Source organism: Schistocerca nitens, chromosome 3, assembly GCF_023898315.1.
Source record: "Schistocerca nitens isolate TAMUIC-IGC-003100 chromosome 3, iqSchNite1.1, whole genome shotgun sequence".
Lineage (NCBI taxonomy): Eukaryota > Metazoa > Arthropoda > Insecta > Orthoptera > Acrididae > Schistocerca > Schistocerca nitens.
The window spans coordinates 648,402,138-648,429,278 of record NC_064616.1 but is presented as its reverse complement, the minus strand read 5'-3'; the positions used below and the strand labels follow the sequence as shown (position 1 = coordinate 648,429,278).

Genomic DNA, 27,141 nt, shown 5'->3' with positions numbered 1-27,141 from the left:
TCAGTCTCAAGCAAATTTATAATATCTGAATTGTGAATATGTTCAAGAATTCTGCAGCAAACTGATGTTATGGATATTGGTCTGTAATTTTGCGGGTCTGTTCTTTTGTCCTTCTTATACACAGGACTCATCCGTGCTTTTTTCCCCGTCATTTGGGGCTCTGTACTGGGTGAGAGATTTGCAATAAATGCAAGCTAGGTAAGGAGCCAATGCCATACATTACTCTTTAAAAAATCAAATTGGTATTCCATCTGGACCTGCAGACTTATTTGTTTTCAACATCCGATAGTATGTTTGTAAGATTATCCTGCATGAAAGATTTCTTGAACGTGAAATTTATGACTTTGGCTTTCATCTTGCTATCTTCAACTGTCACACCAGACTGGTCAACAAGTGACTGGATGGAAGCCTTAGACCTACTTAGCAATTTTACATAGGACCACAATTTTTTCAGATTCCCTATCAGGTCTTTTGCTAAGGTAGTTGTAGTTGTATCCTTCACACACAGATCTTTCCCCAGATGCACAAATCTCTATTAACCTTTGCTTGCTGTCATTCACATGTTCTCTTTTGAACCAAGACTGCAACAGCCTCCACTTCCTCAGCATTTTCCGAATCTGTTATTAAACCATGATATGTCTTTTCCGTCCTTAATCCACTTACTAGGCAGATAATTCTCCAGACCACAATTTACAATCTGGTTAAACTTTGCCCATAATTCCTCTACATCTATATTATTGGAACTAAGTGATGTCATTTCACAGTCTGTGTGAGATGCTATCATCGCTTATCTGCTCTTTCTAACAGAAAATCTCTCCTAGCCTTCTTAACTTGTTTATTAACTTTCATAACCATAGTTGCTATAATGACATCATGATCACTAATCGCTGTTTCTATACTGATGATGTCGATAAGGTCTGGCCTAATTGTAGCTACAAGGTTTAAGATATTTCCATTGCATGAGGGCTGCAGAAGTAGCTGCTCAAGACAGTTTTCAGAAAAGCGATCAAAAGTAGGTTGCATGACTGTCTGTCTGTGCCCCCCGCAATGAATCCACAGACATCCTAGTCTATAACAAGTAGGTTAAAGTCATCTCCAACTAGTAATGCATGATCTTGGTATCTGCACACTACTGACCACAGGTGTTTTTTAATGACTCAAACTGCCACAGCAGGCTGAAGAGAACCATGAACAGACGTCGTTTGGCCACCACTTATGAGATAAAAACAGAATCACTGAAGGAGGTGAAAACCATAATGAAAAGTGAGTTCCAGAAGTCCTTCCAAGATTAAAAGAAACACTGGCACAAGAGTATTATATCTGAGGGGGTTTCCTTTGAAGGGGAAAAAGTTGATGTTGTTGTTGATGATGATGATGAATAAATAAAGATTCCTTAAGAAAAACAAAAATTGTTGTTACTGTTTGATCACACCTCGTGTACTACAGTCTCATAAACAAACCGTCACAGAACACTGCTCACCCTGTTTGTCAGATCGTTTACATATATAGAAAACAAGGGCAGTCCTTCCACACTTTCCTGGGGCTCTCCTGGTGATATCCTCTAATTAACATTTGTCCTGCATCCACTTACTCGGCACGTACTTTTGCAGTCCATGATTTACAATCTGTTTAATCTTTCCCCGTACTTCCTCTACATCCATCATATAATGGAGCTAAATTATGTCCATTCATTTGCTAAGCGGGATGCTAATAACTGCTTATCTGCTCTTTCTAGCAAAAATATTCTCCTCGCCTTCTTGACCAATTTATTAGCCTTAGTAACCATCATTGCTGTGATGACACCATGCTCACTAGTCCCTGCCTCTACTGAAACTAATACAGTGAGGCTTGATTGTAGCTGCAAGGTCTAAAATATTTCCGTTGCATGTGGGCTGTTGAATTAACTGCCCAAGACAGTTTTCAGCAAACTGTGTTCAAAAGCACTTCACAAGACTGGCTGACTGTATGCCTGCAATGGTTCCATAGACATCCCAGCCTATAGTCCGTGGGTTGAAGTTGCTCAAAACTAATATGGCATGATCTAGATATTTCTGCACTACTGAGCTTATACTTTCTTTGAATGACTCTAGAACTGTCACTGCAGAATTGGGTTGCCATTAAAAAACACACATCAATTAATCCGATTTCACCTAAAGCAGTTATACGCATCCAGATAACTTCACAGTTACACTCAAATTCGATCTCAATAGAGAGAATATTTTTCTTCACTGCAATGAACACTCCCGCCCTCCTAACTTGTCCAATCTGTACTTCTGATGTACATTCCATGACTTGCTAATTATTTAGGAGCTTTCTATATGTGTTTTAGTCAGCACTTGGTCCAAATGGTTCAAATGGCTCTAAGCACTATGGGACTTAACATCTGAGGTCATCATCAGTCCCCTAGACTTAGAACTACTTAAACTTGACTAACCTAAGGATATAACACACCTCCATGCCTGAGACAGGATTCAAACCTGCGACCATAACAGCAGTGCGGTTCCAGATTGAAGCACCTCGAACCGCTTGGCCACAGCGGCCGGCGCACTTGGTCCTGAGAATAAACTGAGCACAACAAATTTCTTGGACGGCAGAAAATTTGGGAACTTTTGTTATGAATATTTCGACAGTTTATTGATAAAATTTTGACAATCCAAGCACCTTTACTCTCAACACAGTCTGATTTCATTATCTGTATGATGAATGGCAAGTATTCATCAGAGTACCTCGAACTACTGCCTAGCCTAAAAAAACTGCCATGAGCACTCCACTACTCTGGTACACATATCCTAAAATTCTCCACTCAACAACGCAGGTCCAGAAATCTGCAGCATTGATGAAGTTTTTGTTGAGACCCTCCACACTCCACTCTGCTCCAAGCTAAAGGATTCAGATCAATTCTAAGAACAATGCTGCAAATTGTGAGCTCTGCTTGCATGACAATGGCATCAGAATCCAAGCAGCAGATGTTACTGGTGCCAACGTGAGCCACTTCTTGCAGATGACTGTATGTTCCATGGGTTAAACAAGTGATACCTGAGGTGTTCTATGAGTGAAGTGCAGGATTCTCCCCCCCCCCCCCCCCCACACACACACCCTGAGGCAGCAGCTTGAAGACCTAGGGCCATAGCCAAAATTGCCTTCTGCAGTTCGCAAACTGTGACCAGCTCCTACTGAATCTGCACCCACTATACAAACATCTTATCCATCCTAGCACGTACTATCCATCCTAGCATAACAACTTAAGAAGTTAAATGCTAAAGCATACAAGAAAACCTAAACAAGGAACTTGCTGTCTTCCTGACCTGTCACCAATGGAGGCTGATGGCTTACCGAGCTAGCCGTTCAAAAAAAAAAAAAAAAAAAAAAAAAAAAAAGAGAGAGAGAGAGAGAGAGACAATGACAACTTTGCTAGAGACTGCCTGAATTTGCACTTGACAGTTACAAAAACGTGTTACTACACCTCTTAAATAGGAGAACACACATGGAGTTGAGAAAGACACAGAAAAAGTTGAATACTTGCTGCTTTGCTTTTGTGTAAGCAGACGACAGATACAACATGATTCCATCCTCATGAACCAACTGAAAATGAATACTCTGCCCCCATTACTACCCAATATCACTCCACAGGGGAATTACCTACCTATATTCCTATACTGTCTCTCCAGCATATCATGTGCTCTTGCAATCCCACCTGGCCTAATTCTCTGATAACTTGTTTCCCACTTCCTCACTTAGCTTTTCTCTTTTGTACACACCATTCCTTCCACATCCAGATCATGTACTTCCTTCTCCCACCATCCCCCCCCCCTCCCATGTAGATTCGCCGCCCCCCCTCCTCTCTCCCTCCCTCCCCCCCCTCTCTCTCTCCCTCCCTCCCTCCCTCTCCCCTTTATCTCCACGCTGTCTCTCTTTTCACTACCACCTTCCTCTCCTTTCTTCCCCTCCTTACCACTTTTTGTCTTGCTGTGCTGTTGTTTAGTCATCTGACAAAAGACATGCCTTGCACTACCCTGGTACCTCATCCTCCCCTCATACGCCCTTCCCAAACTACTCTTCACCTCCATTTATCCAAATAACTACTTTTGATAATCGATATTTAATAATCAGTCTTTTTGCTACCTCAAGTGTGTCGTGTGTGTGTGTGCGTGCGTGCGTGTGTGCGCGCGCGCGTATTCTCTCACTAGAAAAAGAGGAAGAGCTCAAAAACTTGGTTAGCTGTTTCCTATTACATATTTCTGTATGCTATGCACCAATCACCTACAGGTAAGTGGTACCCTTTCCCTCATTTTACTTATCATCATGCCTCGAAATGAGGAATTTCCTACGAAAAATTCCTCCCAGAGTGGTATTCCACTGCCTATCTATGATTTTTGCAGAGCTATTTACTTGTGATAATTGGCTAGTTATGTCTTCAACTGAGCTTTAGATTCATACGCAATCTGGAATGCAATTGCTTGGATGCACATCTGATGCCACAATGAGTTGATAATCGTATTGTTCACATGACAGATTCACAAAATTCTGATTTTTCAGTATTCAAGACTGGTTAGTTTTCCATGGCGGTAACTAGGAAACTCAGCTTTATTCATTTTGACTATTCTTTTACAGTGCCTCAAAGTTTCATGAACAATAAATAGTGTACACGGTGACACTGAATCCCACACCGTCACAACAGCAAACAAAAGCATTATGCCAAAAATCTGTATTGGAGAACCTTGACACAAGTACATGTCAACATTCTTTTATAGAACCGTGTAGTTTTTTTTTATTATTTATTTATTATTATTAGTTTCAGTGTACTGTAGGATAAAGAATTACACAAAAAGCCTTACGTTCAGTGTCAGGCATACTCGATGTGATGGATGAGCTGGTTGAAGTCAGGGTAGTCACTGATGGTGGTCGCACAGGGAATGATTCTCCTGAAAATAAATTTGAAGTATTTGTAACATTGATAAACCATACTGACACATATGTGAATATTGTAGTTGCAGAACTTCTGTAACCTAGCATCCAATAATCATAAAACTTACACCGAACAGTGCATTGAAGCTTGTAAAAAAAAAAAAAAAAAAAAACACAGTGTAAACCTAACTACCAAAAGCAGAGTGTGTACTAAGGCTGAAAAGTTAAACTTTAATGTCAGATGAAAAGGGAGATTATCAATACTGATTGGACAAGGATGGGGATGGAAATTGGATGTGACCCTATTTAAGGAGCTGTTCCCACATTTGCATCAATTGATTTATGGACATTACAGTTAAAATTGTGTATGGAAATATGAAATTCATCACCTCCTGAATATGAGTCAGGTTGTGGATATGGGAATATTCATTAGCTATAATTGTTTACTGTAAATAAAGAGCATTCACTCAAAAAGTTGTCAACAGGCACCACTGGAATGGATCTGTAGTGGGAGATGAGGGAATAGTTGGGTGGAGGATGAGCTTAGGAATCTACAAAATATCACTAGCCTTATTAAGGCATGAACATGAGCTTCTGGCAGGAAGTTGTCACTTGCACTAAATTTTACAAACATCTTACAACCACTCACCAGATTTAATGTGCCAATAATGCTAACACATTGAGCAATCAAAAATATACCAGCCCATAGCTAAAATTAAATTCAGTGCCTAGGATGGAGCTACATGCTCCTCGGAAGTAAGGAGACGCCTGCATTCCCAAGAACAACAAAATGTGGACAATCAGTAAACAACATTCAAGATAATGAAAACTCTTAGTAACTGTGAGAGCAGAGTTTTTTTTAATTCAACTAAGTATTTGGTAGTGCAGAGAATGAATCTCTACTATGCATGGGCGTTCTGTTCCATACTACCAAAATTTATCTATTAAGAACTACAGTCACAAAGTGTGCTTGCTTTAAGGTGCATTATTATTTGTATTCGCAGGAAAGCGTTTCTGAAGAAGAGAAATTTGTTAACATCGAGTATAGATTTAAGTGTCAGAAAGTCTTTTCTGAAAGTATTTGTATGGAGTGTAGCCATGTATGGAAGTGAAACATGGACAATAAATAGTTTGGATAAGAAGAGAATAAAAGCTTTCGAAATGTGGTGCTACAGAAGAATCCTGAAGATTATATGGGTAGATCACATAACTAATGAGGAGGTATTGAATAGAATTTGGGAGAAGAGGAGTTTGTGGCACAACTTGACAAAAAGAAGGGACTGGTTAGTAGGACATGTTCCGAGGCATCAAGGGATCACAAATTTAGCATTGGAGGGCAGCGTTGAGGGTAAAAATCGTAGAGGGAGACCAACAGATGAATACATTAAGCTGATTAAGAAGGATGTAGGTTGCAGTAAGTACTGGGAGATGAAGAAGCTTGCACAGGATAGGGTAGCATGGAGAGCTTCATCAAACCAGTCTCAGGACTGAAGACAACAACAACAACAACAACAACATGTGGCCTGTATTATAAGCACATCTTCAGCGATACAAAGACACCTGATAATATCTGTAAGACTTCCAACTAAAATTCTGCAGTTTTTAAAACTATTTTTCCTGCACCATAACCACCCACCATTTATTACATTGAACAATTACCGAGAACCTTGCATGCTTCCTTGTCTGGAGTCAAACTATCTAAATACAACTGTAGGCAAACTACGAGGGCAGTTCAATAAGTAATGCAACACATTTTTTTTCTGAAACAGGGGTTGTTTTATTCAGCATTGAAATACACCAGGTTATTCCCCAATCTTTTAGCTACACAACACTATTTTTCAACGTAATCTCCATTCAATGCTACGGCCTTACGCCACCTTGAAATGAGGGCCTGTATGCCTGCACGGTACCATTCCACTGGTCGATGTCGGAGCCAACGTCGTACTGCATCAATAACTTCTTCATCATCCGCGTAGTGCCTCCCACGAATTGCGTCCTTCATTGGGCCAAACATATGGAAATCCGACGGTGCGAGATCGGGGCTGTAGGGTGCATGAGGAAGAACAGTCCACTGAAGTTTTGTGAGCTCCTCTTGGGTGCGAAGACTTGTGTGAGGTCTTGCGTTGTCATGAAGAAGGAGAAGTTCATTCAGATTTTTGTGCCTACGAACACGCTGAAGTCGTTTCTTCAATTTCTGAAGAGTAGCACAATACACTTCAGAGTTGATCGTTTGACCATGGGGAAGGACATCGAACAGAATAACCCCTTCAGCGTCCCAGAAGACTGTAACCATGACTTTACCGGCTGAGGGTATGGCTTTAAACTTTTTCTTGGTAGGGGAGTAGGTGTGGCGCCACTCCATTGATTGCCGTTTTGTTTCAGGTTCGAAGTGATGAACCCATGTTTCATCGCCTGTAACAATCTTTGACAAGAAATTGTCACCCTCAGCCACATGACGAGCAAGCAATTCCGCACAGATGGTCCTCCTTTGCTCTTTATGGTGTTTGGTTAGACAACGAGGGACCCAGCGGGCACAAACCTTTGAATATCCCAACTGGTGAACAATTGTGACAGCACTACCAACAGAGATGTCAAGTTGAGCACTGAGTTGTTTGATGGTGATCCGTCAATCATCTCGAACGAGTGTGTTCGCACGCTCCGCCATTGCAGGAGTCACAGCTGTGCACGGCCGGCCCGCACGCGGGAGATCAGGCAGTCTTGTTTGACCTTGCGGCGATGATGACACACGCTTTGCCCAACGACTCACCATGCTTTTGTCCACTGCCAGATCACCGTAGACATTCTGCAAGCGCCTATGAATATCTGAGATGCCCTGGTTTTCCGCCAAAAGAAACTCGAACACTGCCCGTTGTTTGCAACGCACATCCGTTACAGACGCCATTTTAACAGCTCCGTACAGCGCTGCCACCTGTCGGAAGTCAATGAAACTATACGAGACGAAGCGGGAATGTTTGAAAATATTCCACAAGAAAATTCCGGTTTTTTCAACCAAAATTGGCCGAGAAAAAAAATGTGTTGCATTACTTATTGAACTGCCCTCGTATAACACTGGCTTGTGCAGTCAGATACGACCTTTTATATTTTCCTATGGTATTGTATAAAAGCATCATACATGAAGACAAACTGTCTTGGGGTATATGTACTCCTTCCTGCTCCAGAGAATTTAGTAGCAACACACACCTAGACGACAATTTTATGAAAGCAGAGCATTATTCAAACAAAAGTGACAGGAGGCTGAAGCCCAGATGAGCAACATTTTGTACTATTATAACAGCAGTATTGCACACAGTCCAACTTCTTCACACCACAGACATATGCCTGTGACTTCCCTGAAATTTTAATAATTGGTTATTGCATAATCTGCATAAACAATTAAAAAGCACAATAAGATTGCGATTGTAGTGAAGTCTATGGCATCAAATCTGGAACTTTCCAAAACAAATCAACTGAAAATATGAAAAATTATTGGACATTTCTGACTCCTTTGTACTTGGGTGTAACTCTTGGAAGTAAGTCCTAAGCTTGTTAAGTTGCCCTTACTGATTGGAGAGTATATATCTTGCCCATTGCATCCAAATGAGTACATTGAAACCTAATGCAGACACACACTAGAATTCTGTAACTACATACATTTTATGGAAAATAGATGGGTAAAAGGAGAAAATAATTAAGAGGTTCAAACTCTAAGTGGTAGCAAATACAAATATAAACTGAAAAAGAACAACTCTTTAAGTATAGTGTACTGTATTTGGTGTTTAATATAAAAACAGTCTTTTAACCCTTTAACTGCTCTGGACGCGTTAACGCACGCCTTTGTACCTGTTCCTGTGTGCTCTGAATGTGTGTACGCGTGCCACCAGTCCTTCTACCTGGTACTCTAAACGTGTCTACACGTAGAAACGTTCAGGTAGAAGGACTGGTGGTACATGTAAACACGTTCATCAGAGCACACAGGGACAGGTACAAAGGCATGTGTTACCACATCCAGAGCAGTTACAGGGTTAACTCAGGACCTGAGAAATTGGCATTTTGTGGTAAATGCTAATATACATAGGAATTCTGCCTCAATACGAGGAAATTTAATATTACCTAATACACACTATTTCTTGATGAATTGTATCCAAATAAACTATTTGATCAGAGTGTAATACCTATACAATATATGCAGCATACAATATTCTATTGATAAGACTGCGTAACATTGTGCACCGGTGCCCAACTGGGGTTATTGCAGGTGGGGCTGATTATTTTCAGTGACGTGGCACCGTAAACATGACAGCCAGGTGATGTGAATTGTAGTATTCATGTCTCATTGGCTGAGAGGAGCCCTACAATATATGGAAATGAAGTGAATGCCAGATCCTGACTGGGCATCCGATGTTGATGGACGCATGTTGAATGCAATCATTACAAACTTCTAAAGAACAGTTAAATATTAAAAGATGACACAATAAATTGCAATGAAATCACAATAATGTCAAGAGAATCAGCCACAACGGTATATTAGTGATTGCACAATCTCAATACACTGTTTAACTTATGGGGTGGATTGTGGCAACTGGTGCAACAGCTATGTACAGTGAAGTCTGGAGTACACTTGGATTACCACCCACCAATAAACATGTGGTATCCCTAAAGTGATTTGTGATGCTGTTTAAAAGCAAATAGTTTGTTTCTTGTCAGACTCATCTTTGTATGATTTCACAATTTGCAGACCCATCAGTGCAATGAGCCAATGGCCTGCACTACCTACTGCAATGGAGGGACTACCAAAAGTGTGACAGACTTGTACAGTTCCAACAGCAACTTCACCTGTACGGCCAGTTTCTCCCTCGTGCGTGCCACCCCCGCTTCAAAGAGTGTTTTAAATAACTATTTTCTTGCACATAAATATTGAAAACATAACCAATTTTTGGTTACTGGCATTGAATATAAGCTGGTGAAACCTAATTTGGAAAGATAATGTTCATAATAATGTGTCTGCAAAATAAAAAGTGCATGAACATATTAATATATCAGTGCACTCCATGCTATGCTGCAATGGCAATTATGGGTGGCTGAATGGCCTGTAAAATATGTCACATAATTCAACATAGTACTTGGCTGTTGGACCTAGCTTCTTGGAACAAAGAAATGCCTACACTTGTTTGCTAGCTCAAGTTCAAAAGTTGGTATAATGTGGACACTTTTAATGTGCCAATTTTAAGTGGTGGGTGTCTTGAACTGTGGTTGCAGCAAATAACACTAGAGGTCAAGCCTTTAACAATATGCTGCCAACCTCAACAAGCAACTGCATGGTAGCTGTTCCCAAATGCATTGTGTTGTGCTTTGCTCGTTTTCTTTTCTTATTTTGGAATGAGTGAAAGGACTGACCCTGGTCCATCATGGATTTTGATTATGAAACTCATGACATTAGAAGGAATCAGTGGTCCCTGTGACAATGTGTCAGTTTTGGTTTCACAGAATACGGATGTAGACCGCGAGAGGGAGATGGAGCTCATTTCCCTCACATTGCTCCTGTCCCCTCCGGAAGACAGAATTCTAGTTTGTTTATGCTCATGGTTGTCTGCCAGTATATAATTTTTGCACTCAGCATTATAGTGATTGGAAAACAGAACTTCCCATGTATTTCAACCAAACTGAAATTCTTCTCCTAAAATTTGAATAGATTTATTTCCAGTTCTAATTCTATGCTAAGTGCCTTGTCAGTTCTATTTGTAGCGTTGTCAAGTATAGGGTCACGAGTATGAATGCCCATGAAAGGTTGAAACCAATATTTTTCAGATTATGTAATCATTTAATCCGGTTAGAAAAGAAAAATCAGTTAGAAAAGAAAAATAATGTCAAGAAACACTTTAATTCAGTTCATCAGTCGGAAAATGCTGCTGCTTCTCAACAGAACAATCATTTGTTGAAAGCTTAAATACAGAAAAAAACAAAGGCCATTTCAGAAGAGAACCGTTACACTTTTTGCAAAAGCAAACATTCCACTCAAAAAGTTCCCCAATCGGCACTTTTGTAAACTGTCAATTTCAAAGCACTATAGCTTTGTCTTCACTCGTGTAGTGTGACAGCCTTTTAAACTTGTGCCAAAATGTTTTTGACAAAAATAAATGCGAATTTTGACAAAAGCTGGCACTACATATTCCAGTCCTTGTAAGCCAGACAGAGAACCAATGGGATTCATACAGCTCCACACGCATTCAGTAGGTACAAAGGTACTCTGAATAGATTTATCTACAATGTAACTTGATGAGGAAGCAAACAAGATTATGCTAATGGAAGATTTAAATTATTCCCACACGAGGGGGGGAATCAACATTTATTCTTCATGTTATGGATATTTCTTTTTCTACTACTTCTTCATTATATTATTTCTGACCATAGTTTATTTTCTATCTTTTATGAATGATTATACTAATGGTACAAATTCTTCACTGGCGCTGCAATTTGCAAGTTCTGATAAAAGTATACCATGATGTAACAAATTCAAGGCCTCTGGAGAGACTTAAGACATTCTAGTTGCTTGGTACTTTGTCTTTTTAAGTGGACTACAGACAAACTGTGCAGCTGCTGAGGTAATACTTTGGCCTCTTATTAAAGCATGCTGTAAAATTGCATTATCCATCATCACTTAGTGTTCCAAGAGACTTTTCAACATTATTTTATCATTAATTTACTGAGAGCCACAGTGATGCAACAGATATGTTGTTCTGAACAACATCGCATGTCTTTTTTTAAACTAAGGCTTGAAAAGAAGGTAGATTAAGATGTGAAGTTGCAACAACAACAAAGTTATTAGACAGAGCACAACGTTTGACTCAGGAATGATAAGAACAGAAACAGGCAGTGCCCATTTCAATGAAACCATGCTGGTATATGTCCTATGTATGTATGTAAAACTTAAGATCTGAGTGGGGATCTGAACCACCATTGCCATGAATACAAGTCCAGTGCGCAAAATGCTTCACTATCTTGCTCAGTTTCAGTTATCCAGGGAAAGTAACTTCTTCTAGAACACAACTTGTTAGGTGAATTTGTGGTGCTGCTAAATCCTATTTAATTTTCTTCAAAACAAAACCCTACAGATATTTTTCTTTCTTTCGTTTTTCCAGCGGGTATATGCACAGAGGGGGGGATCATCACAACTTTTCCCAGATTTCACAGTTAAAAGCACTTTTTCTGGGGTGAAAATACATATTTTCCCAGGTGAAAGTGCATTTTTTTTTTCAATGTTAAGTGATAATATACTTTCCCTCAGAGTTGTAAAACTTACCAATCCTTTGAATGATAAAAGGTTTTATACACCAACATCGAACTTCCCAGCACTTTTGGAAATGCAACCCAGCAACAAAACGATTGTGTGTTGGAAAGATCTCCAATATGCAGCAACACATACATTGCATATTTTTCGAAAGTATAAATACAAATTCTACCAAATACAGCATAGTGGCTTCCGAAGCACAATACAGCATAGTGGCTTCCGAAGCACCAAAATTGTGAATGCACTGCAAAATGCACTTTTGTCAGCCAGTATGGCTCGTGTCACGTAATCTCACCAGTCAATGACAGCAGACATTCACAGCATAGGACATATGATGTAGTCAGGCAAGCAAAATCCCTGTTAAATAGCGCAAACATGCAAATAATCAAAGTCAATATAGCTACAAGAAAAGCTAAGCTTTCACATATAATAATGGCCATCAAAAATTTTTTGTTATTTTCTTCCGAGGGTGTGGTTAGGCAGGATCCTAAAAGCACAGCTTAAATTGCAGCAGCTGAATGTTTCTGACAAGCACGATTACAAATTTCACTGCTGTGAACAGAACATTTTGTGGGTTACCTAGCTGAATTGTCAAGCAGAGCACTTTGAACTTTCCATAAAAAAGCCAATTACGTGTGAAACTTCTCAAGAACTCACTCCACCCCCCCCCCCCCCCCATTTTCTTTAAGGAGAATTATATTTTTTGTCATCGTTATTGCACAATTTGTAATCTACGAAAGAACTAATACAAATATGAAAAATTAACCTTGAGCCTTGGTCATTTATACTGTGTGTTACCTTTTAAAATATGTCAAACACAAGTGACCCAGAAAAATTTTAAAAAATGGCATAAACCCTGGTCTTTCTAAGTGGGTGGTCCTCAAAATGTTCAGTTTTGAATGACAGTCAAACACTCCGTGATTTAAGTAATTCATCGCACATTCTCACATGTAACATAACTCATCTTGCGTAAAAGGAAATTTTCTAATTAACGCTTCTCAAATCATCATTCACAACATTTTCCCGCAGCCTGTTAAAATTGTAAACAGTTGTAACATCACACTCATCAAAAGCAAAGTTTTATTTTGGTGTTACTCTCTCATTGATGTTTTATCACTGCAGTATTATTCTGCAACAGCGGGCTAAAGTAAAATTCTTAATTACAGTATCTGTTCTTGTAAGTCAAAATTACAAAAATTTACCTGAAAACTAAAACAATGAAAAATTAATAGAATTCTAAAAAAATCCCAGTTTTTTCTGGGATCTCCCAGGGTGTGTACACCCCGTTTATGTCCTAGAAGACTCTCAATGAGTGCCGAAAGTTAGTTACAGGTTTTTTCTACTTTTAATGTGTACATCAGCAATACAGCAACTCTGTCTCCAGAAGGATAAGTACTGGCCAGACATACTGTCTCCTTGTAATTTTTCATATTAATTTTGTCCTTTCTTGTTTCATACAAACTCTAGCTTCAGTAACATCAATAAATCACAATTTAGGGGACTGTTATCAAGAAAGGGTTCAGAAATATAACTATTATTAATAATTAATTTACTTGACATAGGGACATGGCAACCCCATCGCCCAATGGGAAACCACTGCAATCAGCCACCTGAGTATTGGTGGGAAAATGATACCTTAGTGGGTTAGGAGGAAATCTACGATTGTGCTTCTGCGGTTGACAACCATAGTTGTAAATCGGAGCTTGCTCCACCCAAGGTTAACTACCTTCATAAGTCAACCATGTAACGGTCTTTTAGGAAAAAATTTCCACCGTCCTGTCCAAGAATGCAGGAGAAGGCTACATCGGATTCAGTGGGTAGCCGTCTAGAAGGCGTCAATGAGTCTGAGCATTAGCAACCATCCATTCTTATGCCAGTTCATAAGAACAGGATCAAACAAGATCAGATCAACTACATTGCAACTCATAATATTAATTCTCTAATTAAAGCAGGAAAACTAAATTAGTTGACGGATGAATAAGATAAACAGAAAATTTTGGTAGCAGGACTCCAGGAAATGAGAAATACTACAGAAGAACCATTCGAATCACAAGGTTACAGAATTTACAATGGGAAACCTAGAATAAGGGTTATGAAAAAATGTCCTCAATTTGGAACTGGGTTTCTAGTCAATGTGAAAATAATAGATTCAATTATCGATTTTCAAGCCATCTTCCCGAGAATTGCAACTTTGAGTTTAAAAGCATCCAAAAAAATTTATACCATCATTAAGGTCCATGCCCCTACTAACGAGAAGAATTTTATAACAAAGAATAGGAAAGAAGTGGAAAAGTTTTGGGATCTCATTGGCCAAACAATAAACCAAGTAAATATTAACAATGTTGAGATCCTGTTAGGGGACTTCAGTGCCCAACTCTGAAGAGAAAAGAAATACTGGGATATCATTGGGAAATGGGTTAAACATAAACAAACAAATAAGAATGGTCAAAGACTTGTTGAACTCTGTAGGGAACACAAACTGATCTCAAAGTCCACATACTTCAAAAGGAGGCCAAACAAACTTAAATCTTGGAAACATCATGATTGGAGATAAAGGAGAATGGCAGCTGGATCATGTATTTATGGACAAATTCTTCTACGGAGAAGTCTACGATGTTAAAAAGTATTAAGAGGGGTAGATACAGGTTCAGATCATTACATTATCAAAGTCTAAATTAAGTTCACACCATTAAAAAAGAAACCAAAGTGCAATAAACGAACTGAAAGAGTAACTTCGATTCCCACCAATTAATTAGAAATGCTAAATATAGTGAAGTCACACAAAACATAAAACTGACAGATGATTTAGAAGGACTGGTTCAAATTCTCAGGCAACAAGCATAAAATTGAGCCCCATTGAACCCACGTAAAAGACATGTCTGGTAGAACTCAGAATGTGACAAAATTTATGAAGAAAGACATCGTGCATGGTTACAAATTTCAAACACACAACACAGAAGAAAATGCAACCAACCTCAAAAATATCAGGAAAAAGTTCACACAAATTATCAGCCAAACCAAGAGACAATCACAGAAAGATCTAATTCACTCAATAGAAGAATATTACCACAAAACCAGTTCCAGAGACTTTTACAAAATGTTTGTAAGACAATTACAAAAATTTGCCCCTCCCACGTTAATGCTGAAAAGGGAAGATGGAAAAATGGCACATAATAACAAGGAAAATGCCAAAATCATGGCAAAAGCATTTAGTAAACTTTCGAATTGTGAAGAATCCCAGGAACTTTTAGCAATTAATACAGACACACCCATCAAGACTCCATCTGATCTCATAAATCCTCCAACAATCCAAGAGGCGGAAACAGCACTCAGAGATATAAAAAATTATAAGGCATGCAGAAAAATGTGGAAATATGCCAGAGGTACAGTTCGAACATACTTACACATAGCCCTAACAAAAATCTGGACAACAGAAAAGTTTCCCGAACATTGGACCACATCCATAATCCACCCACTCCACAAACAAGGAGATAAAAGAAGCCCAGATAATTACAAAGGTCTCTCTCTCTTAGACTGCACATACAAGATTTTCTCCAGAATCATATACAAAAGGATCAAAGAACAACTAGAGGAAGAATTAGGTGAATGCCAAGGAGGCTTCAGACCCTGGAGAAGCTGTGCAGAACAGATCATCACTTTAAAACTAGCCATAGCATATTACAAGAAACGAAATAAACCTCTTGTAATAACCTTCGTGGACTTTAAAAAGGCATATGATTGTATCCATAGATCTTTAATGTTAAAACTCTTAAGAAATTTCGGGCTCTATACAAAATTTATCAAATTGATAGAACTCACTTTTACCAACACTGTATCAAAAGTCAAGTTCAGGGGGGAACTCTCTAGGCCATTTATCATAAAAACAGATTTAGGACAAGGAGATCGCTTGGCACCCCTGCTGTTCAACTGTGCTTTAGAATACATAATGAGGGAATGGCACAAAGCTAACCCAAAGAACATCCAAACTGCAAGACCCAAAGACAACATAAGTTTAAATTTACTAGGATTTGCTGCTGACCTTGCTCTCTAGTCCAACAGTATTCAGGAAACCAAATGAGTTATCTCACTACAGGAAATAGCACAAAAAATTGGTCTTGGAATATCCTTTGAAAAAACAGTCATCACGTTAACTGACCCACCACTCATAAACAAAATTGCCATAGGAAACCAAGAAATCAAAATTGTATATAAATTTAAATATCTGGGAGAAATCATAATATATAACCTCAATGAAAAGTCAACATGGCGTAACAGAATAAACAAGTTGACTAGAGCACAATATATCACCAAGAACACCTACAACAAAAAGAGCCTGTCAATAGCAACAAAATTAAAACACTACAAAACAGCCACTCAACCAGAAATAACATACGCAACTAAAACCATCTTCAAAACAACTAACACTGCACAAATAGACAAAATACTCAAAATAAAGAGAAGAATCATGGAACGTGCATCAGCAAATCGTAGCAGAAAGATAGACACTGGAGAGTAGTTACAAATGAAACAGTCTACAAGGAAATAGAACCAGTAATGAGTACAATCAGGAAGAAACACATTTCGTTTTTCGGACATCTAATCAGAACACCAGAGAACAGGATCATCAGGAGAATAATAGAAAAATTGTGGAACAGTAAGTGCAACATTAAGTGGATTACAGAACTCTAAGATATGGATGAGCTACAGATTACATTGGAAGACCTAAGAAACAAAACTGACAAAATCAGGAAACTCACAAACAATCAAACCAGACTGCATACAGACAATAGAAAGAGTGATTTCTGATGAAGAAAGAAGCATGAGATCCGAAAGAATGAAGTGCTGGGCTGACAGGAAACTGAAAAATTCCTTGTATAAAGTTGGCTAGAGTGGCCCAATGAAGGCCATAAAATGTAAATAATAGTAATTAATTTACTACTAAAAATGGACAAACTTTGATGGCCTTAGAAATCCTTGGATTTTATTTCCTGCAGAAGAATACCACCAGCACAGATCAAAGAAAAGGTGTTTAAACAGATTCCAGAGGACTTGCTGCAAACAAGCACAAGTAATTGTGTGGCTGAAAGCAGGAAATAGAATCCAACAGAAGAGGAGTCTTGTGCCTCTGTGTGATCCTCTGGACCTGATGCATGAATGCAACCAATAATTTGTTGTTAGCATACTCTCTGTCTTCATTTACTACAGACCAGCAGAATTTTGAAACAACACATGAATTTTACATCTTCTGGCTAAATTCTCCAAATTTTGATCTTCTAATTCCTTCCAAATTTGATACTTGTACTGCTTTCAGATATACAGTATATTTGTAAATATGCAGCCAATCTGGGCAAACTACAAATGTGGACCATTTCTTTAACACTATACTTCTATGATTGAATCCTACATTTTTAATTGCAAGAGTATCTTTATAGAGACAAATATTTTTAAAAAAAGGTATAGTACTGTTTACGTACCAAGCTGAAACCTTTAAAAAATGCTACATTTCTTACTGATCCCAACGGCTCTACTCACTGATTCACAAGTTACCTGTCTTAAATTATATTTTTATTGGACTAATGAGCTAGCAACAGGAAACTGATAGCCAGGAAAGTCTATTATACAATAAAACTATATTGTGAAGAAAAAAGGAGGAGGACTGATACTGGATGGGGCAGCAATGTTGAAGAATACAAATTGCGCTGCTCTTAGCGCAGTGACCGCAATATTAAGGCCTAAAATAAACGTAAATTCAGAGATTAAATATCAAGTTATGAAATGGTGGGAAGGACAGGAAACCAGGAGAGATTAAACAAAATTTCCACAAATAGATGTAAATGATATGAACACCAGAAAGATATCAGAAGACCCATTTATGAAGGTCTGTGCAAGATTCCATTTTATTAATTTCATGTGGCACAATGGCCACATGCAATACTTTTAATTGGACGCCGCTTCAGCGAATTGCATGTCCCTAATCTATCCCAGTTCACCAACTTGGGAAAAAAGACCTACTGTTTAACATGGAATCTGAACCATGTGTCACATCTGGTGGCTCATCACATCACTGACAGGTGAAGAGTAGATCAAAATGCACAATGAAAATTTCTGTGTCTCAACTACGATATTGCCCCGTAACCTGTTGGTTTCGAGGCAGATGCCATACTGCTAGACCACCCGGCCTGGCAAGATTAAACTGGGTGATGAACAGTGAATATCTAAGCTGGATCTGGGGATCAAAATATGGAGTGAAAAATAAATAAACAAACAACAATACAAGTAAGATGTAAGAGGAAGGGCATTACAATTCCAAAATGCAATGTGGGTAAAATAAAGATGACATACATGCAGACATTAATTTTGGTCAAAGCTTATTTATCATGGGTAAGGAGTAAGGAGTAAGATGTGGCCCGGGGAGGGGGGGGGGGGAGGGGCAGGAACCAACATCACCAACCACAATTCCATAACCTGACAGAAGCAGTAAGGTGACTTAATTTCCATCTGTAATGGGGGAGGGGAGAGACCACCACACTTAATGCCAGGAGGAAAATACGAACAGAAATGGGAGTAGACCACACTTATGGAAAAATCAAGCTTGATGTATAAAAATATGTTAAAAGAAATGAGCAACGAGAAAACATTAATAATGGATGTAACATTTAGCAAAATGGGTAAATTAGGCTCAACATCCAGATGTCAGTTGGTTATGTAAAACATTTAAGCAATTTTGGAAACATGAATACACCATAAAATTGTGAAGTGAAATACATGTGCTTATATTCAGGGAGGATATGTAATTAACACAGAAATTACTCCAATACTATATGCATTACAAGTCTATGAAAGGATTCATAACAAAATAGCCAAAGGCAGTAAAAAATCAAGCTGGAAACAAACAAAACAGAATATAAAAACTGTATAAATACTGAAGTAAACTTTTGCAATTTGTAAAATTGTCATAAATAGCTATAGGTATATAATTAAGTGGTTGATCCCTTAAAAATAATGCTTCCTATTCTGTCCTTGACAGACAGTCTTTTTAACGAGAAATTGAGCCAAACTTCTGTCATTTTTATATTTGAGGCACATATATGAAGAAATGAGAAATAATGGAACCATTCTTAGCTGTCGATGACGTCCCAATACTGAATAATAATATGGATAGCAGATAACCGTATCTAACAAAGCAACAGAAATTGGCACAAAAGACAACACAATTTGAGCAACCACAGGAAGCATAAATAGTTTTTTTATGATCATTCCCACTACCCAAAGTGAGAAACATGTACAGAAATTAACAAATGAAGACTGGGATTTAATATTCTCTTGGTGATATCAAACAGATGGACTACAAGCTCAGACTGGGAAATGAATCAGCTTTGCCCTTTTCGAAGGATTTGTCAATCAATTTATGGAAACCAAAGAATACCTTAATCTGGATGGCCCAATGGGGAACCGGTACTCCTGGCTGTGAATTTATGTATTTTAACAACTACGCCACATTGCATACTCAGAGAAATCAGTTAAAAATATAACAGGTACTAAGATCTGACAAGAACTACATAATTATGATATTGAAAAATGTTCATGTGATTTTCCAATCTGACAGAAGGATTATTTCAGAATGTCATACTAAAATATTCATAAGAATTAAATTTTAGGTTTCATTAACAAAAATTACAAATCAATTCTGCACACAGTGTCAATGACACTATTATCACAAACAATTTTTGTGACTATCTTGTATATGCAGGGTGTCACAGGCCCAATGATCAGTATTGGGGATAAAACAGAAAAACGGTCATTTGAAGCAAAAAAAGTCTGATAAACATGGACTTTAAAATGCATACCTTAAGAGCCATGAGCACTACTACATCTTCGATACTGTGAAACATCTCTCTCCTGCAAGCGCTCTGTTTTCCATTTTTTAGGTAGTATGGACGAAAACAGAAAAAAAGTATAGAAATCATGAGGTCTAAAACACATACCTTAAGTGCTATGAGCACTTGTTCAGTAGAAGAAATGTGTTTCATGGTAGTGAAGATGAAGAACTGCTCATAGCTCTTAAGGTAAGTATTTTACAACCCATGCTTACTAGACTTTTTTGCTTCAAATGATTGTTCCTGTCATATCCCAGAATTTCAACCATTCCTCCTGGGATATCCTGTACATGTTTCTGCCAGCATTAGATATCCTATGGTATGTGAACACCAACCTCTTATTGCTGCTGTGTGGGCAACCCAGGCACCAGGATCAATTGGTCGTACTGGTTCTGTCCTTGGAATTGTAAAATAACCTTTTGGATTTGGATCCCAACACTTCGCAACCACTAATTTTATAGGACTGAAAGTTACAAATTTTAAACACAAATTAATAATGTAACTAAAAGTCTTTGAGTTAATATAAAAGCAAAACAAAAATTTACAAGTGAAACAATAATTTAACACTGCATGTGACTGCAAGTAACAAAAGGGAATAAATACTAATTCTAAGTATGCATGTCCTAAAGCATAACACACATGTAATTGTTTAAGTACTATCTTTTTAGTCTTTCTCAACCAAGTTTTACAATTAATGCACACATACTCTGAATCAATACTTTATTATAAAATGTACCATAAACAAATTCTATTCCCACTTTCTGACACTATCCTTCTACATATACATGACTATTCCGCAATTCACACTTGAGTGTATGCCAAGGGGTATACTTTCATGCTATATTTCTACCATTCCACTCTCAAACAGCACACAGGAAAAATAAACATCTAAAGCTTTCCATGTGAGCTGTTATTTCTCTTATTTTATTACAATGATCATTTTTCCCTATGTAGGTGGGTAGGCATCACTAAAAAATTTTCACATTCGGAGAACATTGTAGACTGACACTGTATGAAAAGATCTCACCACACTGAAAAACGTCTTTGTTTTAATGATTCCCACCCCATTTCGCATATCATACCTGTGATGCTCTCTCCCCAATTTTGCTATAATAGAAAACGAGATGTCCTCCTTTGAAGGAGGAGGCAAGGATCCCACACTGCACAGCAATACTCTACCAAAGGACTGACAAGCATAGTATATAGACACTCTCCAGTGGACCAGTTGCATCTCGTACGTGTTCTGCCATTAAAACACAGTCTTTGGTTTGTCTTCTCTAGAAAATTATCTATGTGATCGTTCCAATTTAAGTTGTTCATAATTGTAATTCCTATTTATTTAGCTGAATTAACAGCCTTTAGATTTGTGTCATTTATTGTGAAATTTAATGGATTCCTTTTAGTATTCATGTGGATAACAACACTATTTACCTTATTTAGAGTCAACTGCCACTTTTCACACCATACAGGCATAGTGTCTAAAGTCATCTTGCAATCGGTTTTGCTCTTCCAATGACTTTACTACATATATGGTAAATGACAGTATTATCTGCAAACCATCAAAGAGTGCTGCTCAGATTGTCTTCTAAATCATTTAGATAGATTAGGACAGCAGAGAACTTACAACACTTCCTTGGGGAATGTCAGATATCACTTCTGTTTTACTTGACAATTTTCTGTTTGTTACTACAAACTGTAACTTTTCTGACAGGAAATCGCAAATCCAGTTGGATAACTGAGATGATACATTATAGGCATGCAATTTCATTAGAAGCCACTTGTGAGGAACAATATCAGAAGCATTTTGGAAATCTAGAAATACATAATCAATCCGAGATCCCCCGTCAATAGCACACATTACTTTGTGAGAATGAAGGGCTAGTTGTGTTTCACAAGAATAACATTTTCTGAATCTAGGCTGACTGCGCGTCAACAGTAGTAGTTGTTGTTGTTCCCCCCCCCCCCCCCCCCTTGAGGTAATTGATAATGTTAGAATAGAGTGTATGTTCCAAAATCTCACGGCAAATCGCCAGCAATGATATGGGTCTGTAACTGATTGGATAACTTCTACTTCCTTTCTTGAGTACTGGTGTTGCCTGTGCAACATTGTCTTTAGGTACAGACCTTCTGTCAAGCAAGTGGTTGTATATGGTTGACAAGTATGGATTATTGTGCCAGCATACTATGAAAGGAATCTAACTGATATACAATCTGGAGCAGAGGACTTTACTTTTTTTAAGTGATTTATGCTGTTTTGCGCCACCGAGGATCTCTAGTTTAGTCACTCATATCGGCAGCAATTCTTGATTCGAATGCTGGAATATTTACTTCATTTTTGATGAAGGAATTTCCAATAATAGTTTTTAATAATGCCGCTTTAGTGGCACTTTGTTGGTAACATTACCACCATTACAGTGCAGTGAATGTATTGATTGTCTTGCCATTACTTAACTTCACATATGACCAGAATCTCTCTGAATTTTCTGCCAGAATTTAACTGTGGAAACTATTAAAAGTACCTCACATTAAAGTTCACACTGAATTTTGAGCTTCTGTAACAATGTGTTCTTTTAAATTTGGCATGTTTTTTTCATTGCTTCTGCAACAGTGTTCTCACCTGTTTTGTGTAACATGGGGGAGGGGGGGGGCAGTTCTGTCTAATATTTGGTACGATTCATTCCATTGCTGTTGATACGATTTCTTTAAATTGCAACAGGAAATCAAAGAGAAAATGTATATACAATTTTTTTCTTTGTTCAAATCTTTATGCAAGTATAAAATTATCTCTTGTAATATGTAAATCATGCATTTCTTTTTCCTACACTGGAAACAATATTATTGGTGCATATTCCAGCTGTTGCACTGTGCCCAGTGTTGTCATTACACTTTTTACTGACATTCTTGTCTTGAGTAAGTCTACAAAATAAAAATAAATTTGACTGTATCATGGTTACAAATCCAACCACTGCCATTGACTCTGTAGACAAATACAATATTAGTAAAATGACACACACAATGCATAATGGTATGTAGTGATCGACAGCTGTAATATTTTTTCACCGAGTAGGATTTATGTACAACAGTTCCACTCTGTTTATTCAATAGCATTATATTTTTTAAAAAAAACATCACACAAAAACAAATTTAATGCAGCTCTTAATTTTCACTACATATTATCATGAAACTAAATGGTAATATATACTATATTAGTGTAGTACAAATATTTGGCTTACCCTGGTTTCTGAACAACTTCTCTAAGTACACGAACTGCCTCATCATTGGACATGTTCTCAAAATTAATATCATTAACTTGAAGTATCATATCACCAGGTTCAATTCGACCATCTAAGGCTACCGCACCCCTAAAACAATTCAAATTATTTATTAGAGAGAGAGAGAGAGAGAGAGAGAGAGAGAGAGAGAGAGAGAGAGAGAGAGAGAGAGTTACATTTTCTCATAATAGCACTAACGTGTCTCTTTATGTTGCTCTGAAATAAATAAATAAAAAAAACTATCTTGAAAGGAACAGAGGAAGATTAAACTCCAATTAAAATATCTTTGTGGCTGCTATTTCACTGCATAAAATGATATGTGTAATGCAGTAACTAACTGCAGTTCTTACTTGTGTGCCACATGCTGTTTTGCTTGTCTTGCATGATATTAACTGTTGTGAATCTATACATCTACACAGCACTGCTTTATGTCAAAAGCAACTTAAATGAGTTCGAGACCAGAGTGAACATACATCCCCACAACACCAGAGGCAAACTGGACTTCGACAAACCAAGACACAGACTCACAAAGACTGCAAACACACACAAAATAATAAGTTTAAAACTCTTCAATAAACTTCCAGCATCTGCTCGGACCAGGAATATTTTCAAATGTAAGATTTACGACTGGTTACTCAAACACCCATTTTATAAGGTAACAGAATATTTTGAAATAATCATTGACATTAGTATATAAGAATATTCCTAAAAGAAGTGGAATTAAACTGTAAAAACTTTGCTGTAAAGTTATTGTTAATTGCATATTTAATGTTCAGACCTATTCTGCTGTAAGTGGTCAATGGTGAATATACTGAAACTGAATACTGAACACATGAAGAGCACTGTCATGTAGGGCAGAGTGTAATGGTATGAGAAGGGCAAGGGTGGTGGGGGAGAGATCACAACCAAACATTTGAGGGGTTCCCCTCTCCTCCCACAGTTGCACATATTACTTGAGTACTTGCGTTCAATGCACACCTAGTCATATGTTTCTGTATACAGAATGTAGCTAACATAGCAAAATTATTTTTAACACTGGATGGGCAGCATATCTCATTCCAATCTGGTGGAAATATGTTTTGAGTGCACTGCATTGGTGATAGTACACAGTTAACACACTACACTTTTATTATCTACTAAGATTCAGAAATAACTATATTTTTCAACAGTATAAAACATTTTTTTCTAATGGCTTTCAATAGCTCATGGGAAAAAAAGGAGTATACTGATACTATACACTCAAATAGTTACAGCAAAACTTGCTGCAACAGAAAAAAACCAATATCAGACAACTGCAGAAAAGGTAATTTATTAGATTTCTTATCTTGCAATAAACAATAGTTGCCTCTAATAGGTTACAGATGAACTAGTTAAAAAATATGGTCCCAGGATTCCAAGATTGTCATGGTTTCCTTTTAATCACACAGCTTATAAGGTCTGAAATTAAGGGCTACATGGCAAAGGACAAAAAACATCCACAGTGGTAGAAGTATAAGGACTGAGTAAAGACACTGTAAATTATGTTTTCTTATCACATGGGGCCAATGGTGTGAAACACAAAAGAACTAATAAGGAAGGAGTGGGCAAATCCATGTCTAATTGGAAATATGATTGAGTAATTCTCTATTTTCAAAATCTGAGAACAGTTCTAACATGCACACAAAGTGTGCAAGTGATTTACAGTCACATAAGTGGCACGCATCACAGTCACAAAAGTTAGGTTTAAGTAGTTCTAACCTAAGGACATCACACAAAACCCAGCCATCACGAGGCAGAGAAAATCCCTGACCCCGCCGGGAATCGAACCCGGGTGTGGGAAGCGAGAACGCTACCGCACGACCACGAGAGCGGCATGCATCTATCAGTGGTAGGGTTGGTTGCATGAAAAAAAATCATGCCTACTCATTCCTAACAAAATTTACTCTGGTTTACTAGCTGGTGTGGTACTTTATGACATTTACTATGAGTAACTGAACACCCATCTTAAGGCCATTTTTCATGGAGAAACGTTTATTTACAATCCCAACGCAAGGATCACTGTCACTGAAGCTGTGAGAAATCCATAACTTCGCATTATCTAATTCTTCTCAGAAATTAAACAGCACAAACTGTTAAATTTATCAAGAATTCTTAAAAGCCACAAGATTGTGTTTATAGAAAGTAGTAATTACTCACAACAATAAGAAAATGATGACCTACCCTTTCATAATAGAGCCAACATAAATGCCTCCATCACCTCCTTTGTTACTCTGGCCAACAATACTTATTCCCAGGAAATTTACAGTGTCCATATTGAGTGTAACAGTGATGATGTTCAGGGACATTGTAGAATCTGTGATGGACGAAAATGATGACGTTCTGGAAACAGCTGGTGGAGCTCTATGTCTTCTCCTCCGCTGAGGCCGCCTTCGTCCCAAATGCAGTCTTGAAACACTACTGTGATCTATCAAAACGAGAAGAAAAATAAAGTTAAATCCTAAGACACATGCTGTAAACATACTACCTACTATACTCTTCAATTGGGGTTGTAAGAGAGCCTATAAGGGAATGTACAACAATTAACATTTACTATACAGTAAAAAAAGCAGTAACTATTGACTGCACCATGACACAAAAGATGATGATTGTTTTTGAGTGCAGAATACGAGACATGCAGTATACAGGTTTCATGGTATTACATGCTTCCACTAACAACAAAAACATTTTCAATATAATCAAAACATATGCTATGGTAAATTCATATTTTTATTTCTTCAGCACTATAGCCTACAGCCATAACTATACCTCCTTCCTTCCTCTGAAATGACACTATGAGAGGCATCACACACAGGAAAAATAATTTGATATACAAGGGTGATTTGATAAGTCTGGTAAAAAAGCAAGAAAAATGTTGGTTTCGTAAACAACTCACCTTATTTCTGGACGTGGTCTCCTTTGAGACATATAAACTTTGTCCAGTGGCCCTTCAGCTTTTTCATCCCCTTGGAAAAATTGGTTCTGTCAAACTTTACAAAATACTCTTTGATTGCAACAATCGCTTCCTAATCTGACAAAAATTTCTTCCCAGCAAGACAAAGTTTCAAATTAGGGAACAGGAAGAAGTCACCTGGGCCTCAGTCTGGTGAATAGAGTGGACGAGGAACCAATTCAAAGCCCAATTCATGCACTTTTGAGGTTGTCATCGCTGATGTGAGAGATGATGCAGTATCCTGGTGAAAGAACACTTTTTTGCATGTCAAACTTGGTCTTTTTTCAGCCACCACAAGTTTCAAATGCTCCAACAATGATGGATAATAGGGTCCAGTTATAGATTTGCCTTTTTCCAAGTAATCTATGAGGATTATTCCTTGGGAATCCCAAAAAAAGTGGCCATCACCTTATCAGTTGACAAAATGGCCTTTGCCTTCTTCAGTGCAATTTCACCAGCCTCTGTCCAGTGTTTTGACTGCAGTTTTAATCTAGTGTGTAATGATGGATCCAGGTTTCACCAAATGTCACAAATAGTCTTGTGAATTGTGATAAAACATCAACAGACATTGTGTTGAAACATTGTGCTGGATCTGCTTTTGGTTGACTGAGCAGTCACGGCACCTACCCCTCACACTTCTTCATAGCCAATTCTCCAAGCAGGATATTATGCATCCCTCAGTTGAGATGCCTACAATCTCAGCAACCTCACGAATTTTCATCTGGTGGTCTTGCACTACCATATCAGGGATTCTGTCAATAGTTTCCTTTGCGGTTACCATAACTAGAAAGCCACAGCATGCAACTCTTCAAATGAAAATGTTTAATAATGGCA

The 27,141-nt window shown here is 37.9% G+C and overlaps 1 protein-coding gene across 2 annotated transcripts in view; it reads right to left on the bottom strand.

The window, feature by feature from the left end:
• The window catches only part of LOC126248605 (segment polarity protein dishevelled homolog DVL-3), a 130,338-nt gene that overhangs the window by 43,980 nt on the left and 59,217 nt on the right, over window positions 1-27,141 (bottom strand). For both annotated transcript variants that reach the window (XM_049949743.1, XM_049949742.1), the window contains exons 7-10: window positions 25,539-25,782; window positions 23,301-23,429; window positions 20,403-20,530; window positions 4,836-4,922 (exon numbers count right to left, since the gene is read on the bottom strand). In XM_049949743.1, the coding sequence (XP_049805700.1) occupies window positions 4,836-4,922; window positions 20,403-20,530; window positions 23,301-23,429; window positions 25,539-25,782 (588 nt within the window). The remainder of the gene's footprint in view (window positions 1-4,835; window positions 4,923-20,402; window positions 20,531-23,300; window positions 23,430-25,538; window positions 25,783-27,141) is intronic.